General features: G+C 51.1%; 2 protein-coding genes across 3 annotated transcripts in view; one reads left to right on the top strand and one right to left on the bottom strand.

The window, feature by feature from the left end:
* Positions 1-1074, top strand: part of FOXK2 (forkhead box K2) — a gene marked incomplete at both ends in the record, with an annotated part of 60770 nt that extends 59696 nt beyond the window's left edge. For both annotated transcript variants that reach the window (XM_080713565.1, XM_080713566.1), the window contains one exon: positions 878-1074. In XM_080713565.1, coding sequence (XP_080569691.1) covers positions 878-1074 — 197 coding nt within the window. The remainder of the gene's footprint in view (positions 1-877) is intronic.
* Positions 1075-8045: 6971 nt separating this feature from the next.
* Positions 8046-22763, bottom strand: WDR45B (WD repeat domain 45B; the record flags this gene model as incomplete). The annotated part of the gene is made up of 10 exons (XM_080712350.1): positions 8046-8152; positions 8388-8509; positions 9200-9301; positions 10754-10839; positions 12073-12263; positions 13534-13628; positions 15936-16023; positions 17238-17339; positions 19210-19284; positions 22697-22763. The coding sequence occupies 10 exons, from the start codon at positions 22761-22763 to the stop codon at positions 8046-8048; spliced, it is 1035 nt and encodes a 344-aa protein (XP_080568476.1).
* Between the last annotated feature and the right edge of the window lie 4695 nt (positions 22764-27458).

The raw sequence follows: 27458 nt of genomic DNA on the forward strand, positions 1-27458 counted from the left end.
CTCAGTGTTTAGTAATTAATCTTACTTTTGTTTTTTTTTTTTTCTTTTAGTTGTTAAACCCCCAGGCCTTAATTAATTCATCCATGCATTCATGCATTGATTCATTCACAGGAATTGGACCCAGGGACATTCTACTTCTGAGCTATACCCCAGCCCTATTTCTTATTCTTCATTTTGAAACAGGGTCTCACTAAGTTGTGGAGGCCTCATTAAGTCTCTGAGGCTGGCCGCAAACCTTCCATCCTCCTGTCTCAGTCTCCCAAGTACTGGGATCACAAGAATAGACCACCATGCTTGGCTTTATTTTTTATTTCGAAACAGGGTCTCACTAGGTTGCTAAGGGCCTTTCCAGGTTGCTGAGGCTGGCCTTGAACCTGCAATCCTTCTGTCTCAGCTTCCTGAGTGGGATTGCAGGTGTGCACAACCATGCTCAGTGTGATTGATCTTGTATATATAAACAATGGCTTCACAGAAACACCCAGAGTAATTCCCACCAAACATGTGGATGCCACAGCTCAGCCAGGTTGCCATGTACAACCTTGCCCGCCATGCCTCACCTGGACACTGCTCTTTCGGACAGCAGTAGGGCATGTTCTTCCTGTCCTTGCTCTGCACACTTGTGAGCTGACCCAGGAGCACTCAGGCAGACCCACCACAACAGTCCTGTCCTCCTGGGGGATCATGTAATATGGGGGCAGCAGTAGCTCCCAGAGACTCTGCTTTTGGAAGCAACAACAGATGCCAGTTGTTAATAAGATGCTCATCCACCAGGCGCTGGCCGGCTGCAGTCCCCTGGCTCCCAGGGGCCCACGGGTGATTGGTGACCCACAGTGTGGGGCCCTGACTTGCTGTCTCTTTCCAGCAGCAGCAGCAGCAGCAGCAGCGAGCCCTCTACATATGCTGGCGACTCACGCATCTGCATCAGCATCCCTGCCCACCAAGCGCCAGGGCGGCAGCCAGGCAGAGCAGCCAGAGCTAAAACGGATCAAGACAGAAGACGGCGAGAGCTTCGTCATCGCCCTGAGTGTGGACGCACCACCAGCAGCCGCCAGGGAAAAGGGTGTCCAAAACTAGCAGCTGGAGGGCTTTAGAACCTAGAACATCAACCCCGAGGTGCCAGAGGAGTCACTGCGTCTCACCAGTGCTCGGAGCACCCTCGTGAGTACAGGGCCCTGCGGTTGGACTTCACCTCTCAGCACTGAAACACAAACCCAGGTGGCCTTAAACTCCTTAATTGAAAGGCGAAGTCACACTTGAACAAATCCACACACAGCAAACTGGTTCCAGAGACGGCGTCTCTCTGCAGAGCGCTCACTCACTGGGCTGCCATCCTGGGCTCAGCTTGTAACTGAGTGAGAACTCAGGGTCCTCTGGAGGACCTGCCCCTCGGAAGAGGCTGGTGCTTGGCGCCCAGTGGGAGTGGCCCTCTGGGAGCTGGGCTCTCCCCCAGGGACAGGCCGGAGCTACCTGCCACCCTCATGGCACCCACCAGCTGCTGCAGGAGGTGAGACAGTATTTGTAGTTCACACGTGGAATTAGAATACTTTTGAGGTGTGCTTCTTCTCAAGATGATGGGGTCGTTGACATTTCACATCACTCCATTTCTGCTCTGGAAATGTTGGAATCACAGGACCTTTCGTGTGGATTCGTTTGGGGAAAAGAAGCAGCGTCGTTTTGTATGTTTCTGTGGTTTGCTTTCGGCCCATGGAATGGTTTGCTTTGTCTGTCCCGTGGACGTCAGGCGGAGGTCCTTTAGGACACCTGCACTTGTCTGTGTTAGAGCAGTTGCCTGATGAATTTCCCCCGCCTGTGTTAGTGTGTAGGGTGACGGTCGGCCAGGGAGCAGCGGGATGAAGGACGGCGGCGCGCCTCCGCGCCGCAGACCCTGCTCTCCTCCTCGCTGGTTTTGTTGTTTCTTTATGTTGACTTTGTCCCTGGCATAATTTCCCATTCTAAGTAAACAAGTCTAAGTATTGTGTATGCTTAAAATGGCAGAACCCTTACTACTTGTTTTGGAAAAAAGATTCAGTCTTTTCTCACATACCCTTTCACCGACCACAGAGCTCCCGCGGTGTGGGCGACACTCTGGCCTGGCCAGCTCCCCTCCCAGTGGAGGCTGAGAGGGAGCGCCTCGCGGTTGCTGGAGGTGCAAGTTCTCCTCTGATTTACAGTAGGAAGTTGCCCTATCCTTCAGAACTGTCCCCGTGAAGGCTGGCTCCTCTCCTGGGAAACACGCCATGCAGAGGAAGGAGCCAGTGGGGCGGGAGCGCGGCCTCAGCCCACCCGCTCAGGAGCAGCCGCCGGAGCGGCCCAGTGGGCCAGCAGCAGTGCAGACAGAGCGCTTTGGCCTTATTGTGAATTTTTAATGTCATCATCATAACATTATTTATTTAAATGTAGTTATTTTGGTATTTAATTTTTTTTTAAAGAGAGGGGAAAAACCCTGTATTTTCCTGGTGGAATGAAATGGCTCAGAATGGTATATTTAGGCAATTTTAAAACATTATTTACATAAAGACCAAATATGATAAATCCGTTCTAAGTATTGTGTGTCACCAGTGGAGCCGTGGCGATGTCTGCAGATGATGCGAGTTGGCGTTGGGAGGCCACTGCACGAGGCTGGATTTATGACTCGGCCTTTTAAATAAAAGAGCGTCTGTGTGTGTGCCCAGCGTGCGACGTCCAGGTGCTGCTGCGTGTGGAGCCAAGAGGACAGCCTCGGCGGCAGTCAGCGCCCTGTAAGCACCAGACACCGACGTCTGCTCTGTCGGCCTGGAAGGTTTGCCATTCACGAGTGCTTTGGATTGTGCTGCGTGCTCTGTGCGGACCCAGGCCTGTCACTCACAGCTGGGTGGCCCCGAGGGGGGCCCAGCCGGGGAGGAGGCTGGGAGCACCAGGAGGCCATCATTCTGGGGCAGGCTCTGCACTCGGCACAGACATCACAGGCCTGGGGCCTCTGATGGGATCCTAGGTAGGGAAAAGGTTCAGCCATCAGCTTCCAGAGGCAGGAGGACCTGTTTGTTCTTTTCTGTGGTGGCTGACAGATGTGGGCTCTCCTCTCTCCTCACCGCCGTGTTTGCTTTACATCTTTGGTCCGTAGGCATTTAAGATTGCCAAGACAAGGGCAGAAGCCGAACTATGGATTAGCAAGCTACTGTGCTCCAGGTTTCCTCCCCAGTCTTCTAAGGCACTGTGTTTAAATTTCGCGTTGAGCTCTGAATGCCCAGGAGCGCTGGGCACCCAAGGGCCGCGAGCTGCTGCAGCCCAGCAGGGCCCTGGCCTCTGCCCCCACAGGTGGGCTGTGCCGAGCTCCACAGTGGCTCCTTCATGTCTCAGCTCAAGAAGGCTCCACTTGCCCTTTGCCAAACTTCTCCCTCAGGGACGAGAATCAATTCAGCAGCATTGCCCTGAGCCAGACAAGGATACGAAGGGAGGCTTGCTTGTGGCCCAAAGGCTAACGGCCGGCAGCTGCGCCCTTTCACTGGGGCTCGGCGACTCACAGTGGGCCGGTCTGTGCCGCAGTAGCCTCGTTCTCTGCCAGGATCACGCTGGCCGCAGTCGTGCTGGGAGGGACGGTGTTGGGCATGGGCTTTCTGTGCTGTGCAACACAAGGAGGGAGCGACAATCTTCAAGTCCAGACTTGCGCTGTTCTAGAACGTAGAGTGGCAATTTGTGTGCAAAGATTGAAATTTTTAAAGTACCAAGTTCCTAAAATTCAATAAAGTATTTTTATTAATTTTAATTCAATACAGTATCGTCATTTTAATAAACATTGGCATTCCGGTGTTAAGACTTTACCTTACTTGCTCTTCAAGCATACCAAAGGCCTCATGTGCCATCACACCTTTGGGGACACTCTGCCAAGAGGTCACCAACTGTTCCCGTGGCCACACATCACCAGCTGCGTGACACTGGAGTCTGAGCAGGTTCTGAAGTTGGTGTCTCAGCCATTTCCTCTGCAGACTTGTTCTTCAACCTGGCGCCAAGGCCACTGCAGTCAGTGCAAAATACAGAGAAACCTTTCTCAAAACAGTACCTGAAGCCAGGCGTGGTGGCGCACGCTTGTTAATCCCAGCATTTGGGAGGCTGAGACTAGAGGGTCACAGTTCACAAACAGCCTCAGCTACTTAGGCCATCCACAACTTAGTGAGATCCTGTTTCAAAATGAAGAATAAAAAGTAGGGCAGGGGGTGTAGCTTGGAGTCGAATGCCCCGGGTTCCGTCCCCAGACTCACACACACACAAAAAGTATCTGAATGCCAAGGTTCCCAACAGTGAAATGTTGATTTTTTGGCTGCTGGGAATTCTGCCCATGGAGTATTGACATCCTGAGGTATGCTGTGTGGCCCCAGTGCTGAGTCTGGTGCAGAGAGTGGACCTGCACAAGTGTGTGTCGAAGAATTCAGTGTTGAAGAGCCCAGCATGATGGCACATACTTATAATGCCAGTACATGGGGGACTGGGACTTAGGGACTTAGGCCATGTTTTAAAACCCAAACTAAAACAGAGCAGGGGGTATAGCTCAGAGGTAGACTGCCCCCCAACTCAGTTCAATTCCCAGTCCCAAATAAAAGGGCTGGGGCTGTAGATCAGATATGGAATACCCTGTGTTCAATCCCCATTGCCACCAAAACCAAAAAAGGGTTGGAGTTGTAACTCAGTAGTAGAATGATCCTAGGCTTAATCCTAGTACCGCACATGGCACACAAAAAGAAAAAGAACGTTTAGGTGTGTTATACTGATCTCAGAACCAGTGAGTAAACTGAGTTGGTAAGTGGTGCTTTGCTTTATTGTTTTGTGACCCGGGATGGATTGAACAGAGGGACATTCCAGCTGCTAAATGTATAGCATGGCACCTGAAGAGCTCTCAGAAGTTCAGGGTCGAGGTAGTTAAGTCGTTTGGGTGGTAGGCTAGGCAGGTAGGGTATGCATGGAGGTGGGCACCTGACCCTGTTTCAAACTGAAAATAGGGCTGGGGGTGTTGCCTGGTGGCAAAATGCACCTGAGTTCAATCCCCAGTGCCGCACACATTATATTTGACCCCTCACCCCTTTGCCTGCTCTCTTGCTTCTAGCTTTCAAGTTGTGAAAGCGGAGCCCTGCTCTCTCCTCTGCTTCCGGCCTCCAGGATGTGAGAGCAGTCTTGCAGGCTCCCTCTGTCACATCCCACCACCTTGCCCTGAACTTCAGAACAACCCCATCCTTACATAAATTGAACTCAGATTCTCCTAGAAACTTAGCAACTCTTAGTTGCATGGTCATTTGTTTTCAATTATAACAGTGAGGATGCTGACCAAGAGAACCACGTTTTTTTTTTTTTTTTTTTTTTTTTGAGACATAGCCTAATTTGCTGAGGCTGGCCTTGAACCTGCAATCCTCCTGTTTTTCATGTACTTGGGTTGCTGGCAGGCGCCACCACACCTAGTGATAAAACCAAATTTATACTGGGCCCTGCATAAGCCACAGTCCAGACCTAGAGGTGTATTCCAGACTCCAGCCCCAGCCTGGGTGCCATCTGGATCTTGTTTCAAGGCAATAAGAATCTGGGTGGAATAGATGGCAAATGTGTACCAAACTTAAAAGCCTCTGGCCCAGCAATCACGGCACCTAAAGAAATAATTGGATGACTTTGTAAACCAATATGCACAGGATTTCCATTTCTTAACTAATAGCAAAAAGCAGACACATATCTCGGCGGTTAGAGTATATCCTTTATATTCACGGATCTGAAAACAGCTAAAAAAGCAGGGCGTGGTGGCGCACGCTTGTAATCCCCGCGCTTGGGAGGCGGAGACAGGAGGATCGCGCTGGTTCGGAGCCAGCCTTGCTGGCTTAAGAGACCCTGTTTCCAAATTTTAAAAATGTGAAATAGGTCTGGGAGTGTAGCCCGGAAGTAGAAGGGTTTCCAGGAACCCCAGTACCACCAAAAATAATAAAAAAAAGCAGAAACTATACTGCTACCTGAAATGGTAGGTTTTATTTATTTTTGTGGGTCTGGGGATGGAACCCAGGGGCATTCGACCTCCAAGCTATACCCCCTGCCCTATTTTTTATTTATTTTGAAACTAGGTCTCACTGAGTTGCAGAGGGCCTCACTAGGTAGCTGAGGCTGTCCGCGAACCGTCATCCTCCAGTCTCAGCCTCCCGAAAGCTGGGATTACAAGCGTGTGCCACCACGCCCGGCTTGAAATAAATGGTAGGTTTTAGATGGAAGGCGTGGGTCCCCTGTGGAGATAAAGTGCAGAGCAGCTGCTTAGACTGCTTTCTGTATGTTCTCTTAGTTTATAGCCGAGGGAGGGATGGTCCAGGGGCGCAGGTGGATGGGGAGGGAATACCATGGAAATGTCTTGCACGCCCACAGGTGTGAAGCCTGGCAGCTGCCTCCTGGAGCCCATACCTGGATGAGCAAGGCCCAGAGCCCTAGGTGTTACGGTGCCCTAGGGGCTTTCACATTCGTCCTCTGCCCAGGTTCACAGTGGTTTCCCCACTGTTCTGTGTGAATCCGTGGAGAGTGGCTGCCGTCCCACAAGACACACTCAAAAAAAACCCAGAGCCCTTCGCCAGTACCCACAGTGAGTCCGGTAAGATGGCCGGGAGGCCTGCAGCAAGCTCGCCGTACCACCTGCAGCAGGCCAGGAACTGTAGCCCTGCTTGCCCAGCTCCTGCTTCTCTGTGACAAACTGCTCTTCCTTTAGGCACCTCACCCTGGATGCACCCGACACACCAGTCTACTGGGGGGAACTTTTAACAGGAAATAATTCACACCTGAAGGACCCTCCGTTTTACTCCTCTGCTTAAAAGGGACAACCCTAAAGTGCCAGACATGAAGGCAACTGCAGCTGGAATGGGTGAGTGTCCCCACAGGGGCCCCGTTCTCCAAAGCTGGCCAGAAGGGTGACAGCTTGGACCACAGTTCCATCTCTGCTCTTCATGTACCTGACCCACCCCAGGCCATGCGCATCTCTGTTGGACTTTCCTCCCACGGTGGGCTCACAGCCTACACCCCAACAGGTGCTCGTCAAGGACAACATTCAACTTCACAGCACAGAGTATGACAAAATTAGTCACTTTTATTTAAAGAAACAGTACAAATAAGTGCAAAATTAAATTTCATGATTAAATACACATAACGGTAACATGCATATCTGACTTCTTGAAACCCACATACAAAGTTAGTTGATCACATGACAGGAAAAGAAATGAAAAACTGAGAACTTGTCACATGTAGAGTTTAAATGTTTGCAACCTGAAATCAAAACCAGGAAATTAAGCTTCTTTAAAGGGAGTTTGAGAAATTAAATATATACCTCGAGTAGCACTGACAACAGGAAGCCTGCTACCTACTGTAGTTACTGGTTAAAAAATGGTGTGCGCCTCTCATTCCCAAAATGTTAGTGTTGCAGCTACTACAGATGCTCGGAGGGATGGTGGTGAAGAAAGGAGGGACCCGACAGGCAATGTTTCCCTCCACACTGACATGGCAGAGCCGACAGCGCTCTGCAGAAGGCCCCAGGTCAAGCGACACTTTGTTCTATCTTAAAGCCTATGCATAACTTTGTTCCTTACACTAATGGAAAACCGCTTTGATTAAGCTTCCCCGGCCTGCCACCAAGGCTCTGCTCCCCAGGAACCTGATATCTGCCTCCCAGTGGCTCCAAGAGGGCCTAGGACACGGTGCAGCAGAGGCAGCTGCGGCTGCAGATTGATTTAGCGGCGATGTTCATTTCATCAAGGCAGGCTCAGTAAAAACAGTGGAATCTGTCCCAAGAGCAAGCTTTGGCCTGCTTCTCAGCGCTGTCCCTGGGCCTGGACGGAGCCTGTGGGTGTGAGGGCGGGCAGCCGTGAGTCAGCGCCACAGCAGCTCTCCCTTACCCAGCATCGCTGCCCGTCTGTGGGGCCTTGGTGATGAGTCTCTAATGTGGGAAATGGAAGCCTTTCTCACGAAGGCAGACAACCACGTATGGCTTCGAGACCAAGGTCGCAGCCTCAAGCCCCGGGGCACAGGCACCAGCCCCAGGAGGCCGCACAGAACGGGCGATGGCACCCTCACAGCTTGTCATCCGTCATCTCCAAAAACTGTGCGTACACGTCGCGGATGCACTCGCCCTTGGGGTTGAACAGGAACTTGTAGTAGCTGCCGTCAGCGCAGATGGCTGGACAAGAGAGACCCTTCACTCGTGCGCCCCTACCCCACAAGGCAGCAGCAGGCAGGTCTTGCCCCACGGAGCGCAGGCCGCCCGGGGCCGGGGCCCAACCAGACCATCCAACCAGCTCTACCACAGGAGGCATGCTCGGCCCAAAACCAGGGCTTCCCAGGAAGCGGGGCCTGCGGTGGCACCTGTGCAGGCCCCTGCCAGACAGCCGCGGGAGAAAGGAGGGGCCGCTTACCAATGACTGCATTTGGCTCTGTTCCAAAGGCACAAATGCACGGAGAGCCAGAGGGAACCTGAAACTTGGAGAAACTCCATTTGGAACTGAAGTATTTTGGAAGGAAACTGGCTGAGGCCAAACTGAGGACAAGGGAACAAAGAGAGGCCGGTGTGTTTATAAAGTTAATGACATACAGAAAAGCCACCCGCTTAGACCCACAAAGCTGGTCCTTAAACATTCTCTTACAGAGTTTTGGACAAAAATATTTTTTTTATTTACTCTATTTCTCCTTTTTCTTTTTGTACTGGGGACTGAACCCAAGAGCAGTTTACTTCTGAGCTACACCCCCACCCCTATTTTAGTTTTTACTTGGAAACAGAATCTTACTAAGTTGATGAGCCTGGCCTTGACCCTGCAATCCTCCTGTTTCAGCCTTGCAAGCACTGTGATAACGGATGTGTGCCACCACGCCCAGTTGATTCTCTTATTTCATATACAAACCTGAGCCCTTAAGACATGATTTTATAATAAAATAAGATGTGCTAAGCATGACAAGGGCACAGGTAGATACCTCCCATCAAATTAACCTTCTGAGCACTGTCACCGTGGCAGAACCCCCTTGGCTCGGGACTACCTAGAAGGGGCCTATCTTCCAAGATACTCCCAAGGAGCCAGGGAAGGACAGCAGTGGCAGGCAGTCTGCCCTCACCTCAAAGCCCAAGCTGGTGGGGGGTGGGTGAGGCGCACAATCGTCTCTAGAGCTGGCCAGGCTTGGGCAGCAGCAGGCCTGTCAGCTGCGGGCCTCCCCCTCCGGCCTTCCCAGCACCCACCTAGACTGCTTATTCCGTTTTGGATCTTCGGCTGCAAAGATGTGCACTGTGCCATGGTCACTGGATACACAGATGAGGGACGCGTCCTGATTGAAGTTGATGCTGCAGAGAAAACCAGATGAAGCTCAAGTGCTGTGTAGAAACATCCCCAGCCCACTCACACAGCTCATAGCACTGGCTGCCCTGGGGGAGACCTTAGGTCCCAGCCCAAGGTGCACCATTAAGAAGCGTCTTGCCAAGCAGGTGTGGTGGTGCACGCTGGCAATCCCAGTACTTGGGATGCTGAGATAGGAGGATCAAGGTTCACGGCCAGCCTCAGCAATTTGTGAGACCCTCCATAACCTAATGAGACACTGTTTCAAAATAATAAAAAATAGGGCTAGGAGTAGAGCTCAGAGGTAGGATGTCTAATAACATGCACACAGCAGCAGCATCTTCTCTCTCAAAACAAAAAAACCTTTCTTTCACCCTGGAACCAAAGGGTCAAAGACCCGAAAAGCCGGGCATGGTGGCTCGTGCTTGTAATCCTAGCATTCAGGAGGCAGAGACCGGAGGATCGCCGTTTGTGGACAGCTTCAGCTACTTAGTGAGGTCCTTCACAACTCAGTGAGACCCTGTTTAGAAAAATAAAAATACTAAAAAAATAGGATTAGGGACTAGGGGTATAGCTCAGAGGTACAATGTCCCTGGGTTCCATCTCAGGTACTATTAAAAAAAAAAAAAAAAAAAAGGACCCAAAAGCAGAAATGAGCCAGGGTGTGGCAGCTCCTGCCTGCTCTGTTTGCCTAGCATTCAGGAAAGGCTTTCCCCAAGGGCCAGAACCCCACAGGAACCCCCCCAAATTCCACTCGGTGCCTCCAGGCCAGACCCCCAGCCAGCACACAGGCCTGTGGGCGTGGGGAGAAGGCAGTCAGCTGCGACCAGATGAAGCAAGAAAACCTCCAGCATTCACTTCATGAGACCGGAGAACCAAGTCGAGGCAGACGCAGGGACAGAGACTGGCACAGTGGTGAGCACACAGTGGTGAGCACACGGTGGTGAGCACTGAGGTAGTACAGAGCTCAGACACCCCGGTAAACACTTAAAACGCCATCTGGACGCGGTGGCACACGCCACCAGTAACGGAAGGCTAAGACCAAAGGACTGCATATTTGAGGCCAGCCTCAGCAACACGATGGGACTCTCAGCAACCTAGTGTTTCAAAAAATAAATAAATAAAAAGGCCTGGGGGTATAGTTTGGAGATAGAATGCCCCTGGGTTCAACCATGAGTAACACAAAACAAACCTCTATTTGCAGTATTTGGAAGGCTCAGACAGGAGGATTGCATGTTTGAAGCCAGCATTAACAACTTACTGAAACCGTTTGAAATTTAAAAAATAATAATAATAAAAAGAGCTGGGGATATACCTCAGAGGAAGAATGCCCCTGGGTTCAATCCCCAGCACTAAAAAGTAAAAAACAAATTGAGGAAATTTAGGCTGAGAGTGAACCCTAAGGACCGTCAGGGCCCACAGGGCTGTGCCGTCTCCTCCCTCACAGGCGGACTGCTTACCAGTAGATATTGGCTGCCTGTGAACCTCTTCGAAGCTCCTGGATTAAGTGGCCTGATGAAGTTTCAAATATTCGTATAAGGGTCCCCTTGGAAAACAGTGAAGGGTTTCATTATCAACGTTCACAACTCTTCAGCAGTTTTTGAAATGATTTAGTCATACACCCACACTCTACCACCTGGGTCACCTGATACCCAGTGTGTCCTGCACCTGTAACTCGAAGTGGCACCCTAGGAGTGGCTGGCTGCTCCTGGTCCCATGGCACAGGGCAGGGGCACGACAGGGCTCAGGTGGCCTTCAGTGCTCCCGGGCACCTGAAAGGAGCGCCCCACCCAGGCTGTTGGTGCCCCAGGATCGGGCGGTCATCTGCATGACTCCCTGCTGCAGGAGGGTGAGGTGCAACAAGGGGAAGGACCAGACCACCCACTTTTCCTTTTGCAGGTCTGGGATGGAACCCAGGGGCATTCAACCTCCAAGCTACACTCCCTGCCCTATATTTTATTCTTTATTTTGAAACCAGGTCTCACTGAGTTAGAGGGCCTCACCAGCTGAGGCTGTACACGAACCACAATCCTCCAACCTCAGCCTCCTGAACGCTGCATTACAAGCGTGCCCACCGCGCCCGGCATAGACCACCCACTTTTTTGTGAACATTGCCTCAAAACTGAAGATCCTTTCGAGGATCCTGAAAGCAGGGAGAAATGTGAACCTCTCTGGAGATAAGAAACTTGTGTCTCAGTGCTATTCCTGGGAATGCAGCCGCCCAGGTGGAACCACGAGGGGATACCAGTGACGGCTGAACTGGGGTGGGCACCCTTCCCTGCTGAGTGGCTGTCAAACCCACTGAAAGGTGAAAGTTGGAAATGTACTGAATAGCCAGGCATGCTGGCACAAACCTGGAAATCCAGTAGGTGGGAGGCTAAGACACATTAAAGGATAGCCTCAGTAATGTAGCGAAACCCTCAGCACCTAGCAAGACCCTGTTTCTAAATAAAAAATGAAAAGGCTGGGCTGGGGGGGTGTACACAGCTCAGAGGTAAAGCATCCCTGGGTTCAAATCCCAGCACCCAAAGAAATTGTATTTATTGTTGGGCGCAGTGGCACTTCTCACGAGGTTGAGGCAGGAGGATCACAAGTTGGTGGCCAAGTGGGAGCGACTTAGACTCTGTTTCAAAACTGAGAAACATAGCTGGCCCAGGCCCTCACGTGACGTGGCCAGCCTGAGAAGTTCCCAGGACAGGCTTCTGCAGAGGCTGCAGCAGGCGGTCACAAGCGGCGGTGAGGGGAGACCAAGGGAAGGACGGGGAGGCCGTACACTTACTTTTTCTGAGGCAGTTGCTATTCTTGTTCCCTGCAAGTTGAGAGCAATGCAGCTCAGGACACCCTCGTGCGCAGGAATGTCCACAGGTGGCTTCTCCGTGCTGGCCAGGTCCACAAGCTGCACGTGGCCCGTGTGGGTGCCCGGGAAGGCCAGGAGGGAGTTATTACTGTTGGGACATAGGACGCAGAGGCCTAGACAGACAGAGAAAAGCTCCAGGAGCTGACACCGACCAGAGCCTCTGATTTTCACAACCAAAACCACCTGTGCCCATGAGTCCTCTGAAAAGTGTGACAGTTATCCAAGGTGCACATTCTTATCAGACTCACAAGGTCACCGTAAAGACTTGACTGTAAAGGCATCAGAACCAGATCTCCCACCCAAGAGACCCCTAATAACTGGACACATTTGTTGAACAATTTATTATGGAATAACTTTTAAAGTCTCTTGTGGTATCACCCAATGAGAACGCAATGCAAAATCACAAAATTTAAAAACTACTCCGTAAACAACAGGGAAAACTCCACGTATTCAGCAGTGAATTTAGCAACAGATGCATAAAACCCATGTGAGAGATCCCAGGATACCACCCATCCATGGTCACCGGCTGGAGACTTGAGGTCATTGGCAATGAACTCATCTGGAGCTGGCAAAGCCACAGCTACAACCTCAGTACCCATGCTGACACTGAGCCTTCCAGGGAAAACAAGGGCCCCAGAAGGCCCAGTTATATTTGTAAAATGAGAACAAGACTGGAGGACTGATGTTACCTAATCCTTTTTGTGTGTGTGGTACTGAGGATCAAACCTGGGGGTGTTCTATCTCCAAGTCACACCCCTGGTCGTAATTTATTTGTGTGGAATTGGGGACTGAACTCTGGGGCATTCTACAGAATGTGAGATATACCACCATTTAATTTTTGAAACAGACTTGCTAGGTTGCTGAGTCTTGCTACCCTGCTGAGGCTGTCTTTGAACCTGTGATCCTCCAGTCTCAGCCCCCCAAGTACTGGGATTACAGGTGTGCAACACTGCACCTGGCAACTATCTTAAGATTTACCTTAAAACTCAGCAAATCAGCTGGAGAAAAAAGGAATGAGTTCATGTAATTTATGTGCTAACGGAGCTCATGGAAAAACTGAAAATCTTAAGATGTGCACACGATATAATGAATAACCAAGCTGGCCACACCACCTTGAATTGAGAAGCAGCAAGGGGATACTGAGCCGGAACGCAGAGGTTCCCGACATGGTGCCTCCCAAGGACCTGCTGAAGGCTGCTCCAGCCCTACCCGGAGCTCTGCTGTGGAGTGTACATGGAGCACTCACCTAGGAGGCGGGGCTGTGGGCCCATCCTCAGAGCTCCTGAGCAGTCGGCCACGTTCCGCCACCCAGCTCAGGGAGACAAGCAGGTCCACTCCCATGCAGACCCATTTCCCTCCACCCACCTCCTCTCCAGTGCTCACCTTTGGGGTTATAGCAGGTTTCAAAGACATGCAACTGATGGGGATTGTGAGTGAATGTGAACACCTTAATCATGGAGTCCAAGACAACCACAATTCTGCAAAGAAACACAGGATCAGAGCTCCTCTCCTTCAGACGTGAAATGCAAACATTTGTGACTTCTGTTCCTATCATTCTGAAACTCAGAAACACTAGAACTACACACAGAAAGGACTGTTTCTGATCACAACCGCATGCAGGAGAGGCCTTAGGAAGCGGGGCCCAGCGCGTGGCTGGAGGACTGTTGAGCAGGCCCTCTCGCCTGGTAGAGGTTGGATATGGGGAGCCTCTGCCAGGGCAGGCACTTCAGGCAGGGTGGGAACTGACAGGGCACGCAGGGCAGGGACCATACCGTATACTGTCTGAGGACTGTTGATAAGCTTGAAAATAAGACAATCCTTGATCTGACCCAGCTTTGCTTACCTAGGGCCTTTAAATACTGATATACTAGCAGTAACAAACCAACACAGGAGCAGAGAGACAACCTACCACACTCGACCTACTCTGCTCCTTTGTCCCCCCAGGCTGGCAGAAATGGGAGCCTCAGTGTAACATGTAAATCATATGGAGCTAAGATCCCTGTCAATCAAGCTTGGTCCATCCTAGTGGGCACGCCTGCATCTGCTAGGGTCCTGGCCTTGGAAGAGTCAGGGCACTAGCTGTCCTTCACCTGCCTCCAGGGCACGTCTGCACAACCTGATGGGCCCTGGGGGGGCAGGGGGCACTGAAGGCCACTCACGCCCACAGGCACTGCCTCTGAAAGGCTGGAAGCCAGTCCACTTCCTGCCTCCCTCCCAGCAGCACTAAGCCCTCACTCTTTGGGCACAACTACAGCCACTGACATTGTGTATGTATGGGGGCAGGGTATGTACTGGGAATGGAACCCAGGGCAGTCTACCTCTGAGCTACACCCCAGTCCTATTTGTGTGTGTGTGTGTGTGTGTGTGTGTGCGCGCGCGCGCGCGCGCACGCGCATTTTGTGGTGTTGGGGATTGAACCCAGGGACATTCTAAATCCAAGCTACACCCCCTAGACCGATTTTTTTATTCTTTATTTTGAAACAAGGGTCTCACTGAGTTGAGGAGGGCCTCACTAAGTAGCTGAGGCTGGTTGTGAACCCGGATCCTCCTATCTCAGGCTCCCATGTACTGAGATTACAATTGTGTGCACCACACCCGGCTTCCTATTTTATTTTGGAACAGGGTCTCATCTTAAGTTGCTGAGGCTGGTATTACAGGTGTGCAATGCCACACCCAGCTAGTCACTGATAGTCTTTTTTGTACTGGGGATTGAACCCAGAGGCATTCAACCTCCAAGCTACATCCTCAGCCTAATTTTACTGGCTGAAACAGAATCTCAAGAGATTGCCGAGGCTGGCTTTGAACCTGCAATCCTCCTGTCAATGTTTTTTTTTGTTTGTTTGTTTGTTTGTTTTTGCGGTAATGGGAATGGAACCCAGGGGCATTTTACCTCTGAGCTACACCTCCAGCCCTATGTTGTTGTTTTTTTGGTGGTACTGGGGATGGAACCCTTCTGCCTCCGGGCAGAATATGCCTGGCATATTCTTTATTTAGAAACAGGGTCTCCTGCCGGGTGTGGTGGTGCACGCTTGTAATCCCTGCACTTGGGAGGCAGAGACAGGAGGATTGCGCAGGTTTGAAGCCAGCCTTGCTGGCTTAAGAGACCCTGTTTCTTTTTCTTTTTTTTGAGGTACTGGGAATGGAACCCAGGGGCATTGTACAGCCAAGCTATATTCCCAGCACTATTTTTTAGTCCGTTCGTTCTTTCTTTCTTTCTTTCTTTCTTTCTTTCTTTCTTTCTTTCTTTCTTTTTTTTTGGTGGTACTGGGGTTCTACCTCCGGGCTACACTCCCAGACATATTTTTACATTTTTTTTATTTGGAAACAGGGTCTCCTAAGCCAGCGCACGCGGCTGGCTTTGAACCTGTGCGATCCTCCTGTCTCTGCCTCCCTAGCGCGGGGATTACAAGCGTGCGCTACCACGCCCGGCAAGAGACCCTGTTTCTAAATAAAAATATAAAATAGGTCTGGGAGTATAGCCCGGAGGTAGAAGGGTTTCCAGGAACCCCAGTACCACCAAAAAAAACAAAAAAACAAAAAAACAAAAAAAAAACCAGGGTCTTACCAAGTTGCAGAGGCCTCACTAAGTGTCTGAGGCTGCCATGAACTGGATCCTGTCTCAGCCTCCCGAATGCTGGGATTATAAGTGTGTGCACCACGCCCAGCTACAGTCAATGGCACTTTAACACGTCATTCCCTAAACATTTTTATTCCTTTGTAAAAAAGCATTTCAGCCATCTTCAGAGAGAGTGAAATTACACTTTGGAAAGAGACACCAAGCCTACCTGTCTCGTCGTAACTTGACCGCCTTGACCTCCGTGGAGAACTCTATCTCGATGACAGTCTTCTTCTTCAGGTCATCCCAGATCATCACTGCAACACCAAAGAGCACACGTGCTGTCACGGCCTGGCACACACCCACCTGCTGCCCTGTGAGGCACTGGGACAGCGAGGCAGTAGGCTGTGCCAAGATGTACCTCAGACCCATCCTGCACCTTGCCCCTTCCTCAGTGCACACCAGCCCAGCCACACCCCAGGCAGCGGTCCTGCCTTCCGCACACACAAGCTGCTCTGCTGGCACTTCCCTGCCAACCACCTCAGGCAAACACCACCTCCATGGTTCCACGTGCCTGAGCCAAAAGGCAGGCCTGACCACAGGTACCAAGAGTTAACGTGCTAGAGATGAGCCTGATCAAGAAAAAAAAGGTTTCTGTATCCCAGCAACTTGGGAGGATGAGGTAGTAGGGCTACAAGTTCAAGGCCAACCTGAGAAATTTAGCAAGGCCAGGCGTGGTAGCGCACGCTTGTAATCCCCACGCTTGGGAGGCAGAGACAGGAGGATCGCGCAGGTTCGAATCCAGCCACGTATGCTGGCTTAGGAGACCCTGTTTCCAAATAAAAATGTAAAAATAGGTCTGGGAGTGTAGCCTGAAGATAGAAGGGCTTCCAGGAACCCCAGTACCACCAAAAAAAAAAAAAGAAGAAATTTAGCAAGAGCTTACCTAGCATGCATGAGACCACTGATTTGATCTTATTATCAGAAAGAGAGAAGAAAGAAGAAAAGTCTCCTGTTTTATAGAGAAATGAGTTGGATAACAGCAGGACCAGTGACCCTCAACTCCACTCATCTTCTGAGCCGTCCCTGCCCTTTTCTAGTCCAGCACCCCTGGGTACCACGGCCTGCTCCCTCCTGCCATTCTTACTGCGGCACTGAAGCCTCACCAGCCCAATGAGGCAAGAAAGACATACTCCCACAATCCTCTTTACCTGCATAAATCATCAGAAACTTGCATCCACACAAAAACCTGTTGGAAATTTGTTTTCTTCTAAGTCTAAAATTTTTGCCTTTTTTACTCTTGGCTAGCTTCATTTTTCTTATGAATAAGAGCTTTACAATGAACTCAGGATGCCCCGACACCAGCCACCATGCGGCAGGCCCCTCTACCACAGCAGTGCCCAGGACCGCCGGAGGCTGCTTCCTGGTCCCCAGTCCCCAACCTCACAGGATCACCAGGAAGCCACCAAGGCCAGAGACAGGGGCTCTGGACGTTCAGAACATCACACGCTCGAGGTATGACCGCTCTTACCTTTGTTGGGAGGGTATTTGGGCTTCTTCCCACCACCAACAAGAGCTAAATAATTGCATCGAAATAACATTTCCACGTGGCCAACTCCTCCTTCCAAAAATTCTGAAACAATAGTTTTAAAAAGGCAATTTTAACAAGTTAACATCTTTTGCAATAAGAAAAGTTAAGACATGGAATATTAAGCACGTCATTTTGTGTATGTGTGTGGGTGAACCCAGAGGCATTATACTTCCAAGCTATATTCCCAGCCACTTTTTATTTTTGCTTTGTAAAAGGGTCTCACTAGGTTTCTGAGGCTGTCCTCGAACCTGTGATTCTCCAGTCTCAGCCTCCTAAGTACTGGGATTACAGTCAGGCACCTCCACACCTGGCTCAGCATTTCATTTTTAGTCCGTTTACATCCAGCTCCATCAGAAATGAGAACGTTGATGCCAAGAAAGGGTGGGCACTGGTTCCACTTGGCACTGTTTCTATGAACCACCTCCCCAAGAGCTGAGCACACGGCATCCAGAAAACCACCTCAGTAAGATATACAAAGTAACTAAGCCCATTCTTTAAAATGTGGGAGGCTGAGGCAGGAGGATTTCAAGTTCAAGGCCAAACTCAGCAACATAGGGAAGGCTCTTGCAACCTAGCAAGACCCTGTTTGTTTGTTTGTTTCTTTCTTTCTTTCTTTCTTTTATTTTCTTTTTTTTTTTTGGTGGTACTGGTGATGGAACCCTTCTACCTCCAGGTTAGACTTCCAGACCTATTTTATTTATTTATTTATTTATTTATTTATTTATTTATTTTGGTGGTACTGGGGTTCCTGGAAGCCCTTCAACCTCCGGGCTACACTCCCAGACCTATTTTATATTTTTATTTGGAAACAGGGTCTCCTAAGCCAGCGCGCGCGGCTGGCTTCGAACCTGCGCTATTCTCCTGTCTCTGCCTCCCAAGCACGGGGATTACAAGCATGCGCCACCACGCCTGGCACCAGACCTATTTTACATTTTATTTGGAAACAGGGTCTCTTAAGCCAGCAAAGCTGGCTTCGAACCTACACGATCCTCCTGTCTCAGCCTCCCAAGTGTGGGAATTACAAGGGTGTGCCACCATGCTCGGCTAAGACCTCGTTTCAAAACAAAAAATAAAGCCAGGCGTGGTAGCACACACTTGTAATTCCAGTACTTGGGAGGCTGAGACAGGAGGATCACAGGTTCAAAGCCAGCCTCAGCAATTTAGTGAAGCTGTCAGCAACTTAATGAGACACTGTTTCCAAACAAAAAATTAAATAGGGCTGGGGTATAGCCTGAAGGTAGAAGGCCCCTGGGTTCCATCACAGTACCACAAAAAATTAAAATAATAATTTTAAAAAGGGCTGTGGGTATAGCTCAGAGATAGAATGGCCCTGGGTTCAATCCCCAGTGCCACTATAAAAAATAAAATTTTTTTTTTAAAAAGCCAGGTATTGTAGTGCACACTTGTAATCCCAGTAATTGAGAGGCTGAGACAAGAAGATCACAGGTTCAAAGCCAGCCTCGACCCTGTTTCCAAATAAAGAAATAGATTCAGCCTGGAGGCAGAATGCCTCTGGGTTCAATCCCCAGTATCAAAAATATAGAGTATGATATGCTGTGATTAAACCCATAACTGAGTTCTCTATGTCAAGAAGAGTGAAAGCGGACTGTATTAAATACACCTCAGTCTTCTACACAGCTAGCAAGGACTTGCAGGGAGACGCAGGAGGAGAGATCACCCCAAGATAATTTACTAGAGAAACCAGTCAGCCATAGCCATCCCCAGCACAGTGTCTGCAGTGGAGCTCCAGGGAAGACGACCACAGCTCTGCCCTGCTTACAGAGGCCCAAGCCCTGTCTCCCTCTCAGAGACAGCCTCCCCTCCAACAGCGTTTCGGCCATCTTCGCCAGGTACAAGACAGAGTTCTCTCGGAGGGCTGGAAAGAGAACCCAGGGAACATCATCACGCTTACCTTGTTTTTCTTTTTCTTTCAGTGGATCAGTGTTATAGACGCGGAATCCGTTTTCCATCCCACATGCGAAGCATCCTACAGCAAGGAATGGGAAAGAGGCACGTTAACCCTGGGCCAGCAGTGGGGAGGGGTCTGCGACTCCGCAGACGCTCACACCACTCAGGCACCAGGTCTGCTAGCCACGGCGACTCTCACACAGCGCCCCGTTGCCGTTCAGCATGCCAAGGAGCATGTGAAGTCCCACACACAGTTTCCCCACTCCGGGTCCTTCCATGACGTTCCTGCGGACCGGGTTTCCATGCCAACAGTGGGTTCCAGGGAGAGGAGCCACCCTGCCACTGAGCCCGACCCTGCCTCTTGCCGGCACCCACTTCCCTCCTGAACACTCTGGGTGCCGTGTGTCAGTGTCCAGACCTAAAGAGGCAGTGAGAACAGAAAGGCCCACTGACGGAGGAGGCACAAGGCACGCAACCCTGGCAGTGTGCAACTCTGCTGGAGGAGGGTGGAGCGGGGCATAGACCCTGGGATGGAAAGAGAGGAAGGGCTGCTCTTTCTCAACAGACAGTCTCTTTCCTAGAGGGCAGTCCGAAAAGAGGTCTCCTGTGACTTTGCTCCCACCAATCACTCAACTTATTAAACCCTGTCATGGTCACAATGAGTGACCCAGCTCACTCATCTCCAGGTCCCACACACCAGGTTGCAAATGGTCTAAACAAAAGCCACTACTAGGAACAGAAAGGCACTTGAGCTTCAAGCTGATGTCACACTGGTTCCTGTGACAAGGACTCCGCTCACCATAAGTATGACTCAAGACTGTACTGACCTCCTTTAAACGCCCTGTCCAACTGTGGTCTAAACGAAGCTTCCCCGAGAAGGAGAAAAAACAAACGCCCTAGTTGTTTAGGTGAAATTCTGCAAAATCAGGTTCCTGCAAAACTGGCTAGAAAGGCAATAGGAAGGCCTCTTGTGTTCTCTCTGCTCCTTCTGAGCCCCTCTATAGTTCTGGAGCACGGCTGTTCATCAACCCTCCTTCCCCATGGGAAGAGCACACCTACACTGTGACCAGTCCCTCAGAAAACAGCAGGCCAAGGCAGATATGACAGCTACCCCGTGGCCTGCAGACCAGGTTTTACAATCACTCCCATTCTCTGAAGCATAGCTCACCTGGGCCTGGAATCTGAACCTCACTTGAAAGTGTTATTCTCTTCTTTGTTAAAATGCTCTGGCTCGCAACACCCTCTTTACATTACTGGGATCATATAATCCAGATACAGGAAGCAGAGCTCTCCTTGCTGGAAATATGGAAAACAACACAGTGGAATTTTTTTCCTTTCTCTCTCAACTACTACTACTTCCTCAAGTGTGTGTGGGAAAGGCTACTAGGTATAGCTCAGATCCCTATTTTATTTTGTTTGTTTGTTTTATGGTCCTGGGACCAAAAAAAATGTACACTGCTGGTAAACAGATAAATTGTGAATAGTCCCACAAATAAAACACTGCACATCAACGGGAATGATCTACAACCAATCAATAAGAAAAAAAATCTCACAAACATGATGTTGAATAAAAGAGAGATGGCAGGCATAGTACATGCTTGTAATCCCAGTACTTTGGAAGCTGAGACAGGAGGATCGCAGGTTTGAAGCCAGCCTCAGCAATTTCGTGAGGCTCTTAGCAACTTAGACTATTTCCTAATATGAAATAAAATGGGTCTGGGTGTGTAGCCTGGAAGTAGAAGGTCCCTGGGTTCCATCCCTGGTGAAACACACACACACACACACACACACACACACACACACACACACACACACAGGGGAAGAGGGGAGTCAGCAACAGCTGTGTGGTAGAGAAGCACTTGCTTAGCATGCTTGAAGCCCTAGGTTACATCCCAGAAATGAAAATGAATGCCAGAAACACAAACAACACAACAATAAGCACATAAGCAGGAAAAAACTCATCAACACTATGAAAAGTCACTCAGGGTAGTTACTACAAAGAACAGGGTGGTTGGGTATACTCAATGTCTTAACCTGGCATTAGTGCTAAGTGTTCAGCTTGGAAAGTACATCAAGCCAAACACATGATGTGCACTTTTCTATATGCATAAATATTGAATATGCACTTTTTATACATATAAATATTGAATATGCTTATTCAATTAAAAGTTGAAAGTCAACTAGGCATGGTAGCACATGCCAGGAATCCCAGTACTTGAGAGGCTGAGACAGGAGGATCACAGGTTCCAGGACAATCTCAGCAACTTAGCACATCTTAGTGAGACCCTAAAAATAAAATAAAATAAAATAGGGCTGAGGATGTGGCTCAGTGGTAAAGCACTCCTGTGTTCAATCTCTAGTTCATAAAAAAAAAGTTGAAACTCTGGTGTAAGTGGCACACTCCTGTAATCCTAGCTACTACAGAAGGCAAGGCAGGAGAATAGAAAGTTCAAGGCCTGCCTGGGCAACTTGGCAACAGACACCCTGTCTCAAAATATAAAAAATAAAAAGGACTGTGGCTAGGGCTCAGGGATAAGGTGTCCCTGGGTTCAATCCACAGTAGGGGGGGGGGGTTAGAAAGTACCACAAACACTGAAAGGTTGGAAACTGCTCTCTAAGGCAGCTGAGTATCACCCTTGCTGTTTTAACAGAACTTTCCCCCTAAGAAACTCTTCGCCCAAAGGCAGTGCCACTGTGTACCCCTGTGAAAGCTGGCAGAGCCAGGCAGCCTGGCTGGTCACCAGCATCAGAAGCAGGAGAAGCTCTCCCAGACACGGGCAGTCCACATGGAGAACCCCACCCACCAAGCCTTGAGAACCACAGGAGCTGGGCAAGGTCCAAAGCCAAGACATAAAAACTTAGCATCTGCCCATTTGCCAACATTCCTCTTCATCCCAGCTATGGCGTCTACTGGGTGGCACTCTGAGATCGAGGTAACTGAGCACCACCGGCTGCGAGGCCAAGTGATGGCGGGCAGGTCTGGAGGCGCCCAGACCCACCGCCCTCCCCAGGATACAGCAGCATCACCTGAAGCCCGAGGCGAGGCAAACCCTAGAGGCCTCCCATCTACCAACCAAAGGGAAGGCGCTGGCATTTTCCGCCTGGGCCCAAATCACGGCCAGAAGCCACATCCCACCTACAAGAAGGCCCAGGCCTCCAAGAATCACCCATCAGGCGGCTCCATGACCGGGAGCACCTCTCGAGGCCACCAGGACGACGCCGCGGTGCTCAGGACGCGGGCCCGCCCGCAGGCTGCTGGAGCCCAGGCCGCCCGCGAACCGCACGGGGGTGGGGCCGTCGCCAGGCGGGGGGCCGGCCGCGATCACGGTGGGCAGGGCCGCTCTGCGGCCTCCGAGCCGGAAGAGCCCGGGCTGGGGCCTCGGGGGCGTGCCCAGCGGGCGTCCGGGACAGGGCGGGGCCGGGGGTCTCGGGACTGGGCGGGGGTCCCCGGGACCGGCTGGGGGTCTCGGGCAGGCCAACCGAGCCCTCACCGTGGTCCTGGTTGAAGCCGGCGTACAGCAGCCCGTTGCCGTGGGGGTTACACGGCAAGAGGTTCATGGCGCCGCCGCGGGGTCCGCCGCTCCTCAGAGCTGCATGCCGCTGGGGACTGACCGTCAGTCCCGTCCGGCGGCTAGGAGGCCGCCGCGGCCGGAAGCGACGGGCGGAGGGCGTGCGTGCGTGCGTCCTATGTGCGCGCGCAGCCGGGGAGCCCGCGGAGCCCGGGCGCGTCCAACCCGGGCCGTCAGGACGGGGAGCGTCGAGCGCGTCCAACCGGGCGGGGTGGGGAGCGCCGAGCGCATCCAACCGCGGGGCGGGAAGCGCCGAGTATCCTAACTGGGCAGGCGGGGAGCGCCGAGCGCGTCCAACCGCGGGGCGGGGAGCGCCGAGAGTATCCTAACTGGGCAGGCGGGGAGCGCCGAGCGCATCCAACCGCGGGGCGGGGAGCGTCGAGCGCGTCCAACCGGGCGGGGTGGGGAGCGCCGAGCGCATCCAACCGCGGGGCGGGAAGCGCCGAGTATTCTAACTGGGCAGGCGGGGAGCGCCGAGCGCATCCAACCGCGGAGCGGGAAGCGCCGAGTATCCTAACTAGGCAGGCGGGGAGCGCCGAGCGCATCCAACCGCGGGGCGGGGAGCGCCGAGAGTATCCTAACTGGGCAGGCGGGGAGCGCCGAGCGCATCCAACCGCGGGGCGGGGAGCGCCGAGCGCGTCCAACCGGAATGGGTGGGGAGCGCGACTCCCGAGAAGCGACGCCGCCGCCTACTGCCTGTCAGAGGAGGGCCGGGGGCCGGCCTGGACGCGACCGAGGCTGAGTCCACGCGGCACAAGGGTCACCCGGGACACAGCCCTCGCCCTCCGGGGCGGTGTGGCCGCTCCCCACCAGCCCGCGCCCTCGAGGTCCTGCGGCGCCATCTGGGCCCCGGCCAGCGCCGAGCTGTCCGCGCGGCCCGGAAGATAACACCTCCAGAATGTGTACTGTGGTCTTTTTTATGTCCTTATTATTGTGTGTAGTACCAGGGGCATTCTAGTCTTTTTTTTGGGGGGGGTGGTACTGGGGTTCCCGGAAGCCCTTCTACCTCCGGGCTACACCCCCAGACCTACTTTATATTTTTATTTGGAAACAGGGTCTCTTAAGCCAGCGCGGTCCTCCTGCCTCCGCCTCCCAAACGCGGGGATGACAAGCGTGCGCCGCGCGGCCGGTGTAGGGCGTTCTATTCTGACTACGCCCTCAGACCTTTTTACATTTGCTTTTGAAGCAGGGTCTTTCTTTCCTTTTGTTTTGCATACTGAGGATTTAACCCAGGGGATTCTTCCTCTGATTTACACCCCCAGCCCTACTTTTATTCTTTGTTTTGAAGCAGGGTTTCACAAAGTGACAAGGAACCTAAGTAGCTAAAACTGGGCCTGTCCTCCTGTCTCCGCCTCCCACGTTATGGGACCACAGGCGTCTGCCACCAGGCCAGCTGAAACAGCTTTCTAAATTGCTTAAATTGAACCGGGCGTGGTGGTGCACCCTTGTAATCCCCGCGCTTGGGAGGCTGAGGCAGGGGGATCGCGCAGGTTCGAAGCCAGCCTCAGCTACTCAGTGAGGCTCTCAGGAATTTAGTGAGACCCTGTTTCCAAATAAAGTATAAAATAGGTCTGGGAGTATAGCCCGGAGGTAGAAAAGCCCTGGATTCCACCCCAGTACCACAATAAAATAAAATAAATTGCTTAAATTGGGGCCAGGCGTGGTGACACATTCTTGTAATCCCAGCATTCGGGAGGCAGAAACCGGAGGATCGCGGTTTGTGGACAGCCTCAGCTACCTGCTTCAAGAAGAAGGAGACGACTAAATTGCTTAAATTGCTGAGGCTGTCCTTGAACCTGCAATGCTCCTATCTCAGCCTCACAAGTACTGGGATGACAGGTCTGCTCAGCAACCCATGGCTTGAATGTGATCTTTAGAAAAAAGTTCTTACAGATGTAATTAAAGATTTCAAGACAGAACAATGTCCTTAGAGGAGAGTGGGAGAAGACAGAGGCAAGGCCACGCCATGGCAGGCAGAGACCAGAGTGATGGGCCACAAGTCAAGGAACCCCAAGAATCGCCCTCAGCCACCAGAAACTGAGAGAGGCCTAGACTAGATTCTTCTTCACGGCCCTCATCAGAGAGAACACGTCTGTGGTACAGGTTGAGTGTGCCTTATCCAAAGTGCCCGGGACCAGAAGTATTTGGGATTTTAGATATTTTTTTTAGATTTTTTTTTAATTTGGAATATTTGCATATACATAATGAGATGTCTTGGAGATGGGACCTAAGTCTAGTAGAGTCTTGATATATTTTTCTCTTTTTTTTTTTTTTTTGTAGTACTGAAGACTCAACTAAGGACCTGGCACACACAACACAAGCAGTCTAGCACTGAGTTGCACCCCACCCCAAAGCACCCAAGCCTAAAGCCAAAATTTACCGATGTTTCATCCAGACTTTATACACATAGCTTGAAGGTGATTTTAGTGTGTATGTGTGTGTTTTGGCAGTGATGGAACCCAGGGGCATTCTACCTCTGAGCTACACCCCAGCCCCATTTTTTTATTCTTTATTTTGAAACCGTCTCACTGAGTTTCAAAGGGCCTAAGTAGCTAAGGCTGTCCTCGACCCGGATCCTCCTATCTCAGCCTCCCGGATGCTGGAATTACAAGTGTTCGCCACCATGCCCGGCTAGTATATTGTATTTCAACTGACACATGTCTTGTGAGGTCAGGTGAGGAATTTTCCAGCTGTGGCTTCATCTCTGTGCTTTGAAAGCTTCAGATTTTTAGATTAAAGGCGTTCATCCTGTACTTTGTTAAGCAGACCTCAGAAACCTGTAGTCCACTGTCTTGAGGTAGAAGTGAGCCGGGCATTGTGGCGCACACTTGTAATCCCAGCATTCAGGAGACTGAGAGGAGGATCATGGTTCCCAGACAGCCTCAGCTACTACTTAGTGAGGCCCTTTGCAACTCATTGAGACCCTGTTTCATAATAAAGAAAAAATAGGGCTGGGGGGGGGTGTTGCTCAGAGGTAAAATGCCCCTGGGTTCCGTTCCCAGTACTGAAAAAAAAAAAAAAAAGATAAAAGCCGGGTGTGGTCGCACACGTTTGTAATCTCCCGCTCTTGGGAGGCGGAGACAGGAGGATAGCACAGGTTCAAAGCCAGCCGCTGTGGCTTACGAGACCCTGTTTCCAAAATAAAAAAGTATAAAAATAGGTTTAGGGGTGTAGTCCGGAGGTAGAAGGGTTCCAGGAACCCAGTACCACCAAAAAAAAAAAAAAGTGACTCATGTGAGTATACAAACATCTTGCATCTTGCCCACCCCTTTCTTCTTTTCTTCTCTTTTTTCTATTCTTCCTTTCTTTGTTTCTTTTTCTTTTCTTTTCTTTTTTGTAGTACTAGGGATTGAACTAGGGGCATTCTACCTTAAAATTACCCCCTCAGCCCTATTTTATTTTTATTTTTGAAACAAGATCCTCAGAGCCGTGCATGGTGGCTCACGCTTGTAATCAATCCCAGGACTTGGGAGGCTGAGACAGGAAGATTGCGGTTTGCTGCCAGGCTCAGCTACTTAGTGAGGTCTTCCCACAAGTTAGACCCTGTTTCAAAATAAAAAATCAGGCTGGGGGTGTAGCTTGGAGGTCGAAAGAAATACATCACGGGATCCTCTCAGAACACTCCATCTCCCTGAGCCAATGAGTCAGGGACCAGGGGAGATTATGAGAGGGCTTTTTTTTTGGGGGGGGGAGTAGTACTAAGAATTGAGCTCAGGAGCATTCTATCTCCGAGCCACACCCTCTCAGCCCTCCTATTTTATTTTTTATTTTGGAATAGGATCTCACTAAGTTGCTGAGGGCCTTAGTACTTGCTGAGACCGGCCTGGAACCCGTGATCCTCCCGGGGGAGTTTACACGTCACACTCAGGTGGCTGGGGCCCCCGCAGGCCTCAGTGGCCAGGGGCATCTGTTCTCCATCGTCTCTGGGTGGAGGCACTGCTGCTGAGCTTAGGGTCCCAGAACTGTGAAGACTAAGCCACTGATGGGAACTGAGGACACCTGGGCGTTTCCCCACTGCACGTGCTCCTGTTAATCCCTAGAGTTCTCAACCTCCAGCTCCTGCAGAAAGACAAAGGGCAGGGGACCGGGAGACAGCCTTGCCCCATGCCTCTGCCGAGCCAGGGGCCTTTGGCACGCCACTGTCTCCAGGGAGGCACAGCTGCCACTGATACTTCGCTGCACAGGCACAGCCGGCGCTAGTTTTTGGTGCTTCCCACTTTCTTCCTCTGCCTTTCATTTCAGGAAGAGGAATCTTTTCCAACAGGTGACACAGGTCATAAATGAAGCCTTGTGGTCAGCACTGTGAACAGTCTCCAACCTGCAGTGGCTAACACCAGGCTGCAAAGCAGGTGAAGAAATGGCTATGAGGTACCTGGGTAAGAGCCAGCCCAGCCAGGACTGGTGGTGCACGCCTGTAATCCCAGTACTTGGGAGGCTGAGGCAGGAGGACTATGAACTCAAGACCAGCCTCAGCTACTTAGTGAGAACTTCAATAATTGATGAGACCCAGTTTCAAAATTAAAAAGGGCTGCCGGGTGTGGTGGTGCACGCTTGTAATCCCAGTACTTGGGAGGCTGAGACAGAAGGATCACAGATTTGTGGCAGCCTCAGCTACTTGGTGAGACCCTGTTTCAAAATAAAGAATAAAGAATAGGGCTGAGGATGTAATTCAGAGATAGATTGC

The sequence above is a fragment of the Muscardinus avellanarius genome (assembly GCF_963383645.1).
Source record: "Muscardinus avellanarius genome assembly, chromosome: 16".
NCBI classification, from domain to species: domain Eukaryota; kingdom Metazoa; phylum Chordata; class Mammalia; order Rodentia; family Gliridae; genus Muscardinus; species Muscardinus avellanarius.